The sequence below is a fragment of the Schistocerca cancellata genome, chromosome 9, assembly GCF_023864275.1.
Source record: "Schistocerca cancellata isolate TAMUIC-IGC-003103 chromosome 9, iqSchCanc2.1, whole genome shotgun sequence".
Classification (NCBI taxonomy): domain Eukaryota; kingdom Metazoa; phylum Arthropoda; class Insecta; order Orthoptera; family Acrididae; genus Schistocerca; species Schistocerca cancellata.
The window spans coordinates 253,924,108-253,940,328 of NC_064634.1; the positions used below are offsets into that span (position 1 = coordinate 253,924,108).

The 16,221-nt window shown below is 44.3% G+C and overlaps 1 protein-coding gene across 1 annotated transcript in view; it reads left to right on the forward strand.

Moving 5' to 3' along the window:
* The first annotated feature begins 11,390 nt into the window (after positions 1-11,390).
* The window catches only part of LOC126100674 (uncharacterized), a 99,811-nt gene continuing 94,980 nt past the window's right edge, over positions 11,391-16,221 (forward strand). Inside the window, exon 1 of the mRNA XM_049911293.1 lies at positions 11,391-11,474. Within this exon, the coding sequence (XP_049767250.1) occupies positions 11,433-11,474 (42 nt within the window). The 5' untranslated portion in view covers positions 11,391-11,432. The remainder of the gene's footprint in view (positions 11,475-16,221) is intronic.

Here is a 16,221-nt window from a genome sequence, read left to right on the forward strand (position 1 = left end):
ACGTAGATCAACTCTGATAGTGTCCTATGTCCTACCATCTGGACCAGTGGAAAGATTTGTGAAGTTTTTGGATATGGAAGGTCATACTGCTGAACAACTTTACAAAAGCTTACTATCTTTTTTAAGAGAGAATGGCATTAATATCAAAGATTGTCCTGGGCAAAGCTATGACAGTGCTAGTAAAATGAGTGGCAGGTACACTGGCTTAGAAGCACGAATTAAAGGTAGAAATAAGTACGTTGACTATATTCCCTGTTTTTCACATTCGCTACATTTGGTCGCCAAGTGTGCTGTGGAATGTTTTAATGAAGCATCCACTTTCATTGATTGCCTTGAAAGCCTCTATACATTTTTTTCCGCTTCTACCAATTAATGGGGCCTTCTTTTGAAAGCCCCGAAAAATGGTAGTACTAAAATTCCGATTTTGAAAAGATCATCGGCTGTGGTCGGCCAGAGCTGATGCTACAAACGCGCTTTTATTTCATTTTCATACGATCAAATAAGTTTTGAATGACACATCTACTAATATGTGTCAGAAGTTAGTGTGTCGCACTCAGGCTTACGGACTGGTTTTGAACATGAGTAAATAGGAAACGGGAATAACGTGTGTCGCATGGATCAGAATCCTAGAACGCTTGCAAGCGACTAGCGTTTCGCTGCAGCCGTCTGATCAAGATCTGAGCACCTGATATGCACTTTATAAATCCTTACATGAATATATCCAAGTACGGTTTCAGAAAGCGAGGCAAAAGCCAAAGCCCTGACAAGCTGTGAAGAATATCAAGCGAAATACAAAGTAAGACCATTTTAGTGGGTCAACTACATTCGATGAAGTTGTAGAAAACCAAACACCTGGTGAACATTTTGAATTTCAGGTGTTTATTGTGATAACTGACAATTTACTGGCTGCATTAGCTAAACGCATGGCAAAATAAATCCCCGAGAAATGTTTTTGTAATATCACGGGACTTTAAATCTCTTACAGCAGAAGTGATCTTGAAAAGAACTTCTAATATCGTGATTGCTTACCCAGATTATTTAGAAAAGTCGCTAGGCGACGAGCTGGTACAGTTCGCTGAGTTGCTGAAAACGGATATCGCTGCTACCATTGACAAAAAAAAAAAAAAAAAAAAAAAAAAACGATGGTGTGTAACTACAAACTTACAAATTTTTAATGGAAAATTCGTTAGGGTCGTGTTTTCCAAATGTAGAAATAGCCTTACGGATTTACTTATCTTTAATGATCACCAACTGCATTGGAGAACGTTCTTTTTCAATTAAGAAATACGATGGGATAGGAACGACTAGATGACCTCAGTACGATGAACATTGAATACGATTTGCTCAGAGACATTGATTTAACTTGTATTATTTCTAGGTTTGTCAAAATTGAATCGAGAAAAGTTTATTTGTAACAGTCTTGTTTTATTTTATATCCTAAACCTTACGACCTAAACAATCCAAGAGCCCCTTGTCAGAAAGTGCTACTGGCCCCGCGCTTGTTTAATCCGGCACTGCGCACAAAATCCTAAAAATGGATTTAGAAGAAAATAAAAGCTGGAGAAACAACTGACAGAGAAGTGTTTAGGGAAAAGTATTGAAAATGGATGGATTCCAAGGTACAAGAGTGAAAAAACTGGTAGGAAATTGTCAGAAGAGAGGATGAAAAAACCTAGTGAACAAATTAAAAAATGTGGAAGAAAAGAACAGAAGAACAAATAAGGAAGTGAAATTGGCGCGTCGTCCTTATTTCTCACATCTGAGAAGAATTAAAAAAATGTTCATACTTTGATGTATCGAACCTGGCGTGCTTTTCGAAGCACCTGATATTGTACTTAAACGCGTACCCCATCAAATGACGGAACCGGCAGTCTACGGACATTTTCGCGTCCTGTCAAGTGATGGGATCGGCATTTAAAGTCTTACAACCCAGTCGGAAATGGTGCCCAGGTCATGCATGCGTCCTGGCTGACTCTTACTGCCTATTTGGCACGGGCACGTTACGGAGGTACCGTATTGGCCCGAAAATAACCGGCACTTTTTATCCAGATTTCACCTGCGAAAAGTTAGGGAGGGGCTTATATCTGCTACCTTCTGTTTTTACATATCCTTGCTGAAAAAAGATTGCGGTAATCTGCAACAATACAACTAGCATTTGTAAGCGAAACTGGTGCGAAGTTATTTTGTTACGCAACAGTGCAAACTGTTACTGGTATATTATTGGCATTAACGAGGTCTACCAATATTGTTTTGAAACATCTCTGTTAAATTAGTTTCATAATATTTAACTTGTATTTCGTGCCGTCACGCTCGATCATTTGTAATTTAGTTTCTTACTTTGTGTTTGTCCCTCTTCAGTGGCACACATTTACATTAAAGTATCAATTTTTCCAATAAGCTCCTAAACCTACGTACATTACCCACATTTTGACATGATCCGATGAGACCGATGACCTCGCTGTCTGGTCTCCTTCCCCAAAACAACCCAACCCCAACTTAGATCTTCTTTAAAATCATATCATCATCGACAGTAGTTGAGAGATATATACCACATAAATTAATAAGCGATGGTACTGATCCCCCACGGTACACAAAACGGGGCTGATAGCTGTCGCAGAAGCAGCGAAAAAAGCATGCCAAATTTAAAAGAACGCAAAATCCCCAGGACTGGCAAAGTTTTGCAGAAGTTCGAAATATAGCTCGTACTTCAATGTGAAATCTTTTAATAATTTAATAAATTCTGTCTCGAAGTCTGACAGAAAACCCAAAGAGATTCTTGTCACACATAAAGCACACCAGTTGCAAGACACAATCAGTACCTTTACTGCCCAATAACAACGGTGAAGTCACTGATGACAGTGCCACTAAAGCAGGGTTATTAAACACGATTTTCCGAAACTCCTTCAGCAAAGAAGACGAGGTAAATATTCCTGAATTCCAATCAAGTACAACTGCCGAGATGAGAAACATGTAAGTAGATATCTTCGGTGTAAAAAAGCAGCTTAAATCACTTAATAAAGCCAAGGCCATTGGTCCAGATTGTATACCTGCTAGGTTCCTCTCAGAGTATGCTGATACAATAGATCCATATTTAGCAATTATACAGGACTGTGCGGATGGTCCCGGCGGAGGTTCGAATCCTCCCTCTGGCATGGGTGTATGTGTTTGTCCTTAGGATAATTTAGGTTAAGTAGTGTGGAAGCTTAGGGACTGATAACCTTAGCAGTTAAGTCCCATAAGATTTCAAACACTTTTTTTTTCAGCAATTATATACAACGGCTCCCTCACAGAAAGATCCGTACCTAAAGACTGGAAAATTGCTTAAGACACACCAATACCAAAAAAAGGGAAATAGGAGTAATCCACTGAATTACAGGCCTATATCACTAACGTCGATTTGCAGTAGGGTTTTGGAACATATACTGTATTCGAACGTTATGAAGTACCTCGAAGAAAAAGATTTATTGACACATAGTTAGCACGGATTCAGAAAATATCGTTCTTGCGCAACACAATTAGCTCTTTATACTCATGAAGTAATGAGTGCTATCAAAAGGGGTTGTCAAATTGATTCTGTAGTTTTAGATTTCCAGAAGGCTTTCGACACCGCTCCTCACAAGCGTCTTCCAACCAAACTGGATGCCTATAGAATATCGCCTCAGTTGTGCGATTGGATTCGTGATTTCCTGTCAGAAAGGTCACAGATCGTAGAAATAGAGGGAAAATAATCGAATTAAACAGAAGTAATATCCGGCGTTCCCCAAGGAAGTGTTATAGCCCCTCCCCCTATTGTTCCTGATCTATATTAATGACATAGCAGACAAGCTCAGTAGCCGTCTTAGATTGTTTGCAGATGATGCTGTCATTTACGGTCTTGTTAAGTCATCAGATGACCAAAATGAATTGCAATATGATTTAGGTAAGATGTCTGTATGGTGCGAAAAGTGGCAATTGACACTGAATAAAGAAAAGTGTGAAGTTAGTCACTTGAATACTAAAAGAACTCCGCTATATTTCGATTACGCGATAAGTCACACAAATCTGAAGGCTGTAAATTCAACTAAATACTTAGGGATTACAATTACAAATAACCTAAATTGGAACGATCACATAGATAACGTTCTGGGTAGAGCAAATCAAAGACTGCTATTCATTGGCAGAACACTTAGAAGATGCAAGTACTGCTGTGTGGTGTGGGACCCGCATCAGGTAGGACATCGAAAAATTACAAAGAAAGGCAGCTCGTTTTGTATTATCGCGAAATAGGGTAGATGGTGCCACAGACAAGATACGTGAATTGGAGTGGCAATCATTAAATCAAAGCTGTTTTTCGTTGCGACGGGATCTTCTCATGAAATTTCAATCACCAGTTTTCTCCTCCGATTGCGAAAACATTCTGTTGGCACTCACCTACATAGGGAGGAATAATCATCACGATAAAATAAGAGAAATCAGGGCTCCCACAAAAAAAAAAAAAAAAAAAATTAAGTGCTCGTTTTTCCCGCGCGCCGTTCGAGAGTGGAACGGTAGAGAGACATCTTGAAGGTAGTTCATTGAACCCTCTGCCAGGCACTTTATCATGAATAACAGAGTAATCACTTAGATGTAGATGTAGATTTCTGTTAATTTTGCTTTTGTCACAAGGAACCACTTGAGTGCGACGTCGCGAGTTCAATGTTTAGTAAGGTTTATTTGAAACTGTTGTGTTAACAATTATGACACGAAAACAGTTAGTTGCTAATGACTCACCATGTACAGTCGTGGAGAAAACGAGGGAGGCCCCTCGCCTTTTCGTTATGCTTATCCGCACAGCTTTAAAGTCTGCTACACAGCATAACAGGCAAGGCAACGAAGTGCTACGAACATACTATGCACAGGCCTGAAATTGAAAAACTATTCGAAATTTGTCAGACAGTTTTCAATCACTTGTAAGACTACATTAATGCTGATTAGTGAGTTAACCGCAACACCTAAATATAAGATATAAATGAAAGAAGAAACGCTAATTAGTTGGTTGGTTGGTTGGTTGGTTTGAGGAAGGAGACCAGACAGCGTGGTCATCGGTCTCATCGGATTAGGGAAGGATTGGGAAGGAAGTCGGCCGTGCCCTTTCAGAGGAACCATCCCGGCATTTGCCTGGAGCGATTTAGGAAAATCACGGAAAACCTAAATCAGGATGGCCGGACGCGGGATTGAACCGTCGTCCTCCCGAATGCGAGTCCAGTGTCTAACCACTGCGCCACCCCGCTCGGTGCTAATTAGTATTAACTGTACTAATAAAAATGAATTTCAGCTTATCGAGATAATATAACTGTTTTAGTAAGACAAAGTACCCCAGATCCTTACGAATTAGCAAAATATTATGCACATTCGGCAGCGAAATGGTCTGTGTCAACGTTCAGATCAGTCATACTGGATTATCATTGCTGACCTACCATAAAGTGTGCAAATTTAGCGTGAAGATTCATAACGAAATTCAGTTGAAAATCATTCAGTGCCACAATTAAGTCAATTCAGTTATTGACAGAAGCGGAAAAAGTAGGCAGTAACAAGTATGAAATTCTACAACAGTTTCATGTCGACATCCACAGGGCGCCGGTACAGAATAAAGGTAGCAATAAAACGTAATTGGGGGCGCGAGAATTTCTTAAAATTCCTTTACTGATAGTCTATCTGCCTCCATCGAGATTAGAACCGAAAACAAACCAGACCTCCCTTGCAGTAGCAAACACCTTTCACTGCGCTAGCACACAGCCCAGGCAAATAGCCCTCTATTATTACCCCAGACATGAGTAAGCCGGCAATTTTGCAATGAAAATGGCAAAATGATCTGCAGTTTCTGTTGCATAGAGCTTTCTGGACTCAAAAGCATGAATTGTCTACCTTTATGTCACCATCCCAGGAAATAAACGGCGACGTAGCTGCCAAACGTATTCTACAATGTTTCGAATTCTTCATTAGACGTGCCACAGCCAGAAAACGTTCATTAGCCGAATTTTCCTTGTGTAACTAGCAATGGGAATGCTCGCACATCTAAAACGCGGTGGCATTAATAGTGGGATCTGAATTACCACGTGTATAGGCAAATAGATTTTATTTGCATTCCTGTAAACCCGATTTGGATCGAAAGCATAGCTACGATTAATATGCTGATGTATCGACTGCAACTGGAACATTTCGAATAAAGAGTAGGGGACATTATTATGCGGCCCTCATCTTCAGTAACTGTGGCAGCTATTTGCGTTGTTAGGATTTCGTCACGTAAATCGGTAAAAATGGAACGCTACTAGCTCACTTTCTTGACCGTCTGTCTGTCTACCCAACCCTTAAAACCCGTTTACTTCGAGTACGGGTGGACATAATAAGCGGAAACGTATCGCACTTCCTGCGGTATACGGTCCCTTGTTGGTGTAAAAAAGTGAGCTATGTCAACGCAATCCAAAGATACGGCCATTTATGTAAAGAAAATTTACGTGAAAGGTCAAAAAATGGCTCTAAGAACTATGCCACCAAACTGCTTAGGTCATCAGTCCCATAGATTTAGAACTACTTAAACCTACCCAACCTAACACACATCCATGCCCGGGGAAGGATTCGAACTGACGGTGCAAGCAGCCGCGCGGTCCGCGATATGACGCTGTTGAGCACACGGCTAGCCCGCGCCGGCAAGCTATTAATATTATCTGGTGTTACTAAAAAGTTATTCACTTCTGTTGAATGATTTTCTGCGCAGTCTATTTAAGAAAGAATAACTAAAATATATTTGATGTTACGGAAAGGATGTACGCCTAATTCATTTCCATTTGTCTTTATTCATGATGTTAGATTCGCAGTCTGAGCATACGTACTATCCATAACCACAAATTCAAATGGCTCTGAGCACTATGGGACTTAACATCGGAGGTCATCAGTCCCCTAGAACTTAGAACTACACTCCTGGAAATTGAAATAAGAACACCGTGAATTCATTGTCCCAGGAAGGGGAAACTTTATTGACACATTCCTGGGGTCAGATACATCACATGATCACACTGACAGAACCACAGGCACATAGACACAGGCAACAGAGCATGCACAATGTCGGCACTAGTACAGTGTATATCCACCTTTCGCAGCAATGCAGGCTGCTATTCTCCCATGGAGACGATCGTAGAGATGCTGGATGTAGTCCTGTGGAACGGCTTGCCATGCCATTTCCACCTGGCGCCTCAGTTGGACCAGCGTTCGTGCTGGACGTGCAGACCGCGTGAGACGACGCTTCATCCAGTCCCAAACATGCTCAATGGGGGACAGATCCGGAGATCTTGCTGGCCAGGGTAGTTGACTTACACCTTCTAGAGCACGTTGGGTGGCACGGGATACATGCGGACGTGCATTGTCCTGTTGGAACAGCAAGTTCCCTTGCCGGTCTAGGAATGGTAGAACGATGGATTCGATGACGGTTTGGATGTACCGTGCACTATTCAGTGTCCCCTCGACGATCACCAGTGGTGTACGGCCAGTGTAGGAGATCGCTCCCCACACCATGATGCCGGGTGTTGGCCCTGTGTGCCTCGGTCGTATGCAGTCCTTATTGTGGCGCTCACCTGCACGGCGCCAAACACGCATACGACCATCATTGGCACCAAGGCAGAAGCGACTCTCATCGCTGAAGACGACACGTCTCCATTCGTCCCTCCATTCACGCCTGTCGCGACACCACTGGAGGCGGGCTGCACGATGTTGGGGCGTGAGCGGAAGGCGGCCTAACGGTGTGCGGGACCGTAGCCCAGCTTCATGGAGACGGTTGCGAATGGTCCTCGCCGATACCCCAGGAGCAACAGTGTCCCTAATTTGCTGGGAAGTGGCGGTGCGGTCCCCTACGGCACTGCGTAGGATCCTACGGTCTTGGCGTGCATCCGTGCGTCGCTGCGGTCCGGTCCCAGGTCGACGGGCACGTGCACCTTCCGCCGACCACTGGCGACAACATCGATGTACTGTGGAGACCTCACGCCCCACGTGTTGAGCAATTCGGCGGTACGTCCACCCGGCCTCCCGCATGCCCACTATACGCCCTCGCTCAAAGTCCGTCAACTGCACATACGGTTCACGTCCACGCTGTCGCGGCATGCTACCAGTGTTAAAGACTGCGATGGAGCTCCGTATGCCACGGCAAACTGGCTGACACTGACGGCGGCGGTGCACAAATGCTGCGCAGCTAGCGCCATTCGACGGCCAACAGCGCGGTTCCTGGTGTGTCCGCTGTGCCGTGCGTGTGATCATTGCTTGTACAGCCCTCTCGCAGTGTCCGGAGCAAGTATGGTGGGTCTGACACACCGGTGTCAATGTGTTCTTTTTTCCATTTCCAGGAGTGTACTTAAACCTAACTAACCTAAGGACATCACACACATTCATGCCCGAGGCAAGATTCGAACCTGCGACCGTAGCGGTCGCACAGCTCCCAACTGAAGCGCCTAGAACCATAACCACACTTTAGATCCAAATCATAGTCACGGATATGCGAATACAACACATTGACTTATACTTGAGGTATTTCTTTTCACACGAAGTGATGACAGACGATGCTGTGGCGCCCTCGAAGCGCGAGTTTCTCTAGCACATCAGCACATCAGCTGAGCGAACTTTCATAGTATGTTGGTAGCACTTCGTCGCCTTGCCTGTTATACTGTGTAGCAGACTTTAAAGCTGTGCGGATCAGCATAACGAAAAGGAGAGGGGTCTCGCTCGTTTTGTCCACTACTGTACATCAGGAGGGCGACATAAGAAGAGTGCCCAGGAGCTGCAGAGCTCAACCTTTTTGGGGTGAATGTGTTACACATCACAAAATGGACATCTTTGAGATTCAAGAAACGTTCAGAACAAACCATTAACTTACGCCAAACCACGCAGGACGTTCAGCTATGTATTCGCTCCTAAAGAATGCATGTAGAGATCTAATGTGATGGCATACAACCGAATGTGAAACAGCATGTCGTGGAGCTTATCGTGCAACTGGCTATCCCTTAAGGCGTAGCTGCAGATAGTACGATAATATGTTTTATAGGCACGGAAAAAGCAAATCTTCAAAGGCTGAATGTGTCCGCTGGTTCCAGGTTGTATGAATTGCAATGTGACACACATTTCAGGAGGGATAGTTTGCTTTAAAGGAGTACTATTTTTATAAACAGACCAGAAACCAAGCAAAAGCAAGTTATTTTGGTCAGATATTGGCCAAAATCAGTGCTCATACCATAGTTGAAATTATCTTACGTTCATTTTTCCACTCTTCCGTGCTGTGAAGTAAGTATTTCCTACTGCCCTTGCAAGATCCGTACACGAGAAAGAATTGTAGGAAGCAGAGCACTTCCAACTTATCGCAGAACAATAAATAACCTTCCAGCCAATTTACCACCCAGATTAATAGTCGGCATAATTGTATACTTAGGCGTTAAGTCATTTATGTTAGTTGATCTTGGCACAATCCTCATAGTAGCTCTAATTTCTATGGTTACTTTCATATGCATTTCCTCTTCAAATCCCCATTTGTCGAAGTAGGAAAAGAAAAAAAAAAAAAAAAAAGCTCCTTACTGACCGATGAGACAAGTTTGTTTACCTTATCTAAAAATTTTCTGGCCGCTTCCGCAATTTGCTGTGCATCGTCAAGTTGACGCTTTGTTTGAACTTTCGTTATCTTGCGTCTTCCAATTCTGCAGCACCGCTTGAAGTTATGCAGCCATTCAGTACTTACCTTGAAATCACTGTAATCTATATCGCGCGCAATTTGATATGCATAAATTAGTAGGTCACTATCGTACACATTTTGCAAACTGTATCGAGCATCTTTGAAACGCACAAACACCTGTTTTTGTAACGGGTGCGCATTGCCCCCCCCCCCCCCCTTGAATATCCGTAGTTTTTCTTATGCACTACACAGTCATATTGCTGCGGACTTATTCGAAAACTGCTCATAATTGGCTTTTTAGTATGCTGTGAATGATCTTTATTGTACGTAGATTATGCTTAGTACCCGCTTCTTGGACAATCATTGTTCCTTATTACATTTCACTGGAGACGTGATTTATGGTGACCTGTCCCATAAGGATGATGAACTACATGGCGCGACACCTGTTTTAATATCAGCTTTCACTTGATAAGCACGTATCGTTACCATTGTACTCGTCAAATACATTGTCCGCACCGTCGAGCGTATACCACACCTCACAATTCCACTGACTCATCTTACAGAAATGCAAATACCGGTATTTTAGCTGCCACTTCTTTCTCACTCTGCGAAACGCCTTGGGTTCCTTCCTGGCAAAATGCCGACTTCGGCAGCTGTTGTAGATTAACACAATGTTTGCTTTATTTACCGCTGCCATTGCTCTGTTACGTGTTAACACCACTAGCACGGTAGTATTGTTGTGAGTTACTCGTCAACTAAGCAGTCCACCTGCGCTCCGTCGCCTCATGCTGTGCTCACCATTGGGTATCTCCATTCCCGCCCCGTGTTGCCATTAGCAGCCTTATTTTGGTTGCAAGGTAGACAATGCCGTAAACATCATTGGCCTTTTGGTACCTCGCACTCAAGGGATTGCTAGTCAGTGTTTGGCTTATTTTCGCTCATTTTTTTTAATGGTGCAAATGGCTCTGAGTACTATGGGACTTAACAAAAATCAAATGGCTCTGAGCACTATGGGACTTAACTTCTGAGGTCATCAGTCCCCTAGAACTTAGAACTAGTTAAACCTAACTAAGCTAAGGACATCACACACATCCATGCCCGAGGCAGAACTCGAACCTGCGACCGTAGCGGTCGCGCGGTTCCAGACTGCAGCCCCTAGAACCGCTCGGCCACTCCGGACGGCGGGACTTAACATCTGAGGTCATCAGCCCCTTGAACTTAGAACTACTTAAACATAACTACCCTAAGGACATCACACACATCCAAGCCCGAGGCAGGATTCGAACCTGCGATCGTAGCGGTCACCGGTTCCAGTCAGCCTAGAACCGCTCGGCCACACCGGCCGACCTTTTATTTATGTATTCCTCGAAATTTGGCGGTGTGGCTTACATGCGATGGCGGCTTATTATATGGCCAATGAGGTATAACGTTTTGATAATTGGATTGTTTGGAACTCCACGAAACGCGTCATACAGTAGCCGGTTGCACCTTCTGGACGTCTTCCTCCGCGGCTGTCGAGAGCACTCCAGGGCGGCGTCCTGTCCAGATACGCAGCCGTATCGCGAACAGTGAAAGTCCGTCGCTCGCGGTCTAATTGCGGGGACGCAGGCTGGACTCCAAGGTCGGCAGGAAACCGGCCGGCCCTCCGCCCCCGCGCACCCCCCCACCCCCCCTACAGGCGGTGCCGCCTGGCGTCGCGACGCCACGTCTATAAGAGGGGCGGCAGCGCGCAGCCGCCTCCAGTCTACCGCCTGCTGCCGCCGCTGTCGAGATGTCCGCCCGCCGCACGCTCTTGCTCCTCTTCGCTGCCGCCGTGAGTACTGACGATGCCGCACTCACGCCGAAACTTTCACCCTAATCACTCTTTCTCCGCCTCTATCATTATTATTTTACCTTCTCAAAAGACGTCCTCGTCGCCTTTGACTGTTAACACACGTCAACCGCTTTCGAGTGGGCTACGGCGAATATTTTCTTCTTCGCTACCTGCAACAATTTAAAAAAATACGTGACTTGCATATGGATGTTATGAATGGCAGCTAGCTCTAAATGTAGAAGAATGTACGTTAATGCGGATAAGTGGGAGAAAGGAACGATTGACGTTCGGATACAACATCAGTAATGTCCTGCTTGACACAACCACGTTCTTTTAAGTATCTGAGAGTAACGGTGCAAAGCGATATGAAATGGAACGAGCTTGTGAGGACTGTGGTAGTGGAAGGCGAATGGTCGACTTCGGTTTACTGGGAGAATTTTGGAGAAGTGTGGTTCGTCTGTAAAGGAGAGAGCATATAGTGCAATCTATTCTTGAGTACTGCTCAGGTGTTTGCGACCCGCGCCAGTTCAGATGAAAGGAAGATATCAAATCAATTCAGAGGCAGGCTACGAGATTTGTTACCAGTTGCATCGAACAGCACGCAAGTATTACAGAGGTGCTTCGGCAACTCATATGGGAGTCACTGGAGGGAAGCGACGTCCATTTCGAGAAATTAACCGCCGTTTGAAGCTGACTGCAGAATGAGTCTACTGCCGCTAAAATACATTTCGCATAACGATCACGAAAATAAGAGAAATTAGGGCTCCAGACAGTCGTTTGTCCCTCGCTCTAATTGTGAGTGTAGCAGGAAAGCCGCGCGGTGTGACCGCGCGGTTTAGGGCGCCATGTCACAGACTGCGCGGCCCCTCCCGCCGGAGGTTCGAGTCCTCCATCGGGCATGGGTGTGTGTGTTGGCCTCAGCGTAAGTTAGGTTAAGTACTGTGTAAGTCTAGGGACCGATGACCTGAGTAGTTTGGTCCTAAATTTGAACATTTGTAGCAGGGAAGGAAGTGACTAATAGTGGTCAACGTACCCTCCGCCACTCAATGTCTCAGAGTATGTACGTAGATGAAGATGTAGATGTGTCATCACTAACGATGAAAATCGACACGTGTGAAAGCATACGATAATAGGAAAAGCGGAACCTTGCCAGAGATCGTGAGTGTTCAAACGAACGGTTTACGAGATAATGGCCACTCACTTCAGTACGAAGTACTGTCCCAGCTAGTATGAATGTATTTGTATTGTGAACTCTTCTATTAAGTCCCAGACTAATTAGACTCGAATATCTCTTATGTCCAATGGTTCGAGAATGGCCTACATACCCGATCAGTCCAAAAAGTTCCGAGTCTGGAATAATAATGGAGAAATATGAAGATGGTGGTTTTAATGCTTTAGGTGTTCTACATAGTCGTTATCCCTCTTAAGTACAAAGCATACGACGCCAATACAACCGTGCGAAACTGTCAGAAAACTCCTTTGGGATGTTTTTCACCTCGCGGTCACATTGGCTTGAATGTCGGTTATGTAGTCAAAGCATAGTGACCCGCCATGAGAATTTCTGCACTCGGTCGTTTTGTGGTATGCTCGTAATGGTAACACAGAGTCTCCTCAAAAAAATGGTTCAAATGGCTCTGAGCACTATGGGACTTAACTTCTGAGGTCATCAGTCCCCTAGAACTTAGAACTACTTAAACCTAACTAACCTAAGGACATCACACACATCCATGTCCGAGGCAGGATTCGAACCTGCGACCGTAGCGGTCGCGCGGTTCCAGACTGTAGCGCCTAGAACCGCTCGGCCACCCCGGTCGGCGAGTCTCCTCACCCATGATGATTTTATTCCAAAAAAAGAGTATTTTGCATTTCAATCAAGGTGTGGCAGGCGTACACGTGTCGTAGTTTTCGTTAGGGAGTCAAGGTGCACGGAACAAACTTTGGACACTTTTCTCTTCTTCAAAACATTCTGGAGAGGGTCTTGAACACTTCATTCAGGGACGTTGTTCCATTGCGTTTTGTGACACAGCAACGCTGAAACTAGGGCCGAATGTCCGCTATGAAGCACTGCCGCTTTTTCCGTTTTTTCTATATATCTTGACACTGCCTGCTCACAACTTACTGGTCGGATGCACGTGGGTCGTTAACAGCTGCTAGTTCAAGCTGCCACCAGAGTCACTGCTTATAAACAAGGAATAAAATCAGTCTCAGAACTTTTTGGATGGGCGGTGTATAGGATGGGACATCGGCACGTGTTGCTGTCGATGTATTATAAGACGACTTCTACGGAGCCAGTACAGTTCAAGATGCATTGGTTAAGCGAGACCTGCACCTTAATTTCAAAGATCACCTTACATCTATCTTCTATACTTTTCTGTCTGGGATCACCTTAAAGTGAAGTATACAGCGCTGCCATTGATACAACTGAAGAATTGCAGCAGCTGATTTACACGGCGTTGCTTGCTAAAATATTGTAACTCAATGGAGAGAGGAGCATCCAAACATGAGGACGAACCGTGGAGCATCTTCCTTGACAGGTACAAGTGCGAAGCGAATTGGAACAAGCGACATATTCCTTTTTAAGCTATGCCATGGCTGAAATTGGAGCCCAGTTTAGATAGGGATCTCATCGAAAAGTCTACATATTCAACACATTTGTACTAACCGGGACTATACTTTATACGGAAGTCAGTAGCGATTCATAACCACGCATTTGCAATTAGTTTGCAAATGGTTCGTTACAGACAGATGTTCATTGGTACAGTTTTGCTTCTATTATAGTGTATTTCTCAGTTTAAGTTAGATTAAATAGTGTATAAGCTTGGGGACCGATGACCTCAGCAGTTTGGTCCCATAGGAACTTACCACCATCGCCATCAGGCAGTAAACATATGTTATGATTTAATGTTGTTTAAGCAAAAGACCCCAACAACGGTGACATTAAATATTGAAGCTATGCAGATGATTTGACAAATATACATTTCAGACGTATTTTAAATTTTAATATTTGTTGACGCACAACAATTTCACTGTACCCCACTCGATAGTGACCAAACGGGGGAAATTGAGCTACTGTACTTTATGAATAAATTATTTTAACAATCAAAGAAAACGACGATGTATGTCAAGAAATTTTATACGACTGTGTACCCCAGGAAAGAAAAAAAATACTTATTACACTTATAAACGAACTGCAACTGCTCGCTATGAACTTGTTTCGAGATTTGTGTGTCATTTGCAGACGCTTGTATTGAAAGCTGACTGTAGCGCCATATTGTAACAAATAGTATACAGAAAGAAAATCTTTCTTGAGGAAGTAGTAAATACGTAACTTTTTTTTTTGGCGCTGTCAAAAAAAGATAGACAAGGACTGCAGTTTGCTCTGGTGGAGAAGAAGTATTAACTTATTCAGCCCTTTTCTGTCGATACAAGTGGCTCGAGGGCGACTTGTAATGTTTCTCTGTTGCACACACTTATTACATTCACATCATTATTGCCTAAATCCATCGATATTTTACAGACGTTCTACACGGCCATATGTAAGGCTTCAAAAACAAATTAGGCACTGTTTAGTGTTCGATTGGCTCTAGGACTTTTTAAGGTACCCAAGTGATTTCCACATCAATCACAGTCATGAGTATCCGAAAAAAAGTCAACAGTACATACTACACTATTGGCCATTAAAATTGCTACACCACGAAGATGACGTGCTACAGACACGAAATTTAACCGACAGGAAGAAGATGCTGTGATATGCAAATGATTAGCTTTTCAGAGCATTCACACAAGGTTGGCGCCGGTGGCGACACCTACAACGTGCTGGCATGAGGAAAGTTTCCAACCGATTTCTCATACACAAACAGTAGTTGAACGGCGTTGCCTGGTGAAACGTTGTTGTGATGCCTCGTGTAAGGAGGAGAAATGCGTACCATCACGTTTCCGACTTTGATAAAGGTCGGATTGTAGCCTATGACGATTGCTGTTTATCGTATCGCGACATTGCTGCTCGCGTTGGTCGAGATCAAATGACTATTAGCAGAATATGGAATCGGTGGGTAATACGGAACGCCGTACTGGATCCCAACGGCCTCGTATCACTAGCAGTTGAGATGAAAAGCATCCGCATGGCTGTAACGGATCGTGCAGCCACGTCTCGATCCCTGAGTCAACAGATGGGGACGTTTGCAAGACAACAACCATCTGCACGAACAGTTCGACGACGTTTGCAGCAGCATGGACTATCAGCTCGGAGACCATGGCTACGGTAACCCTTGACGCTGCATCACAGACAGGAGCGCCTGTGATGGTGTACTCAACGACGAGCCTGCGTGCACTAATGGCAAAACGTCATTTTTTCGGATGCGTCCAGGTTCTGTTTACAGCATCATGATGGTAGTAGCCGTGTTTGGCAACATCGCGGTGAACGCACATTGGAAGCGTGTATTCGTCATCGCCATACTGGCATATCACCCGGCGTGATGGTATGGGGTACTATTGGTTACACGTCTCGGTCACCTCTTGCTCTCATAGACGGCACTTTGAACGGTGGACGTTACATTTCAGATGTGTTACGACCCGTGGCTCTACCCTTCATTCGATCCCTGCGAAACCCTACATTTCAGCAGGATAATGCACGACCGCATGTCCTGTACGGCCCTTTCTGGATAAAGAAAATGTTCGACTGCTGCCCTGGCCAACACATTCTCCACATCTCTCATCAACTGAAAACGTCTGATCAATGGTGGCCGAG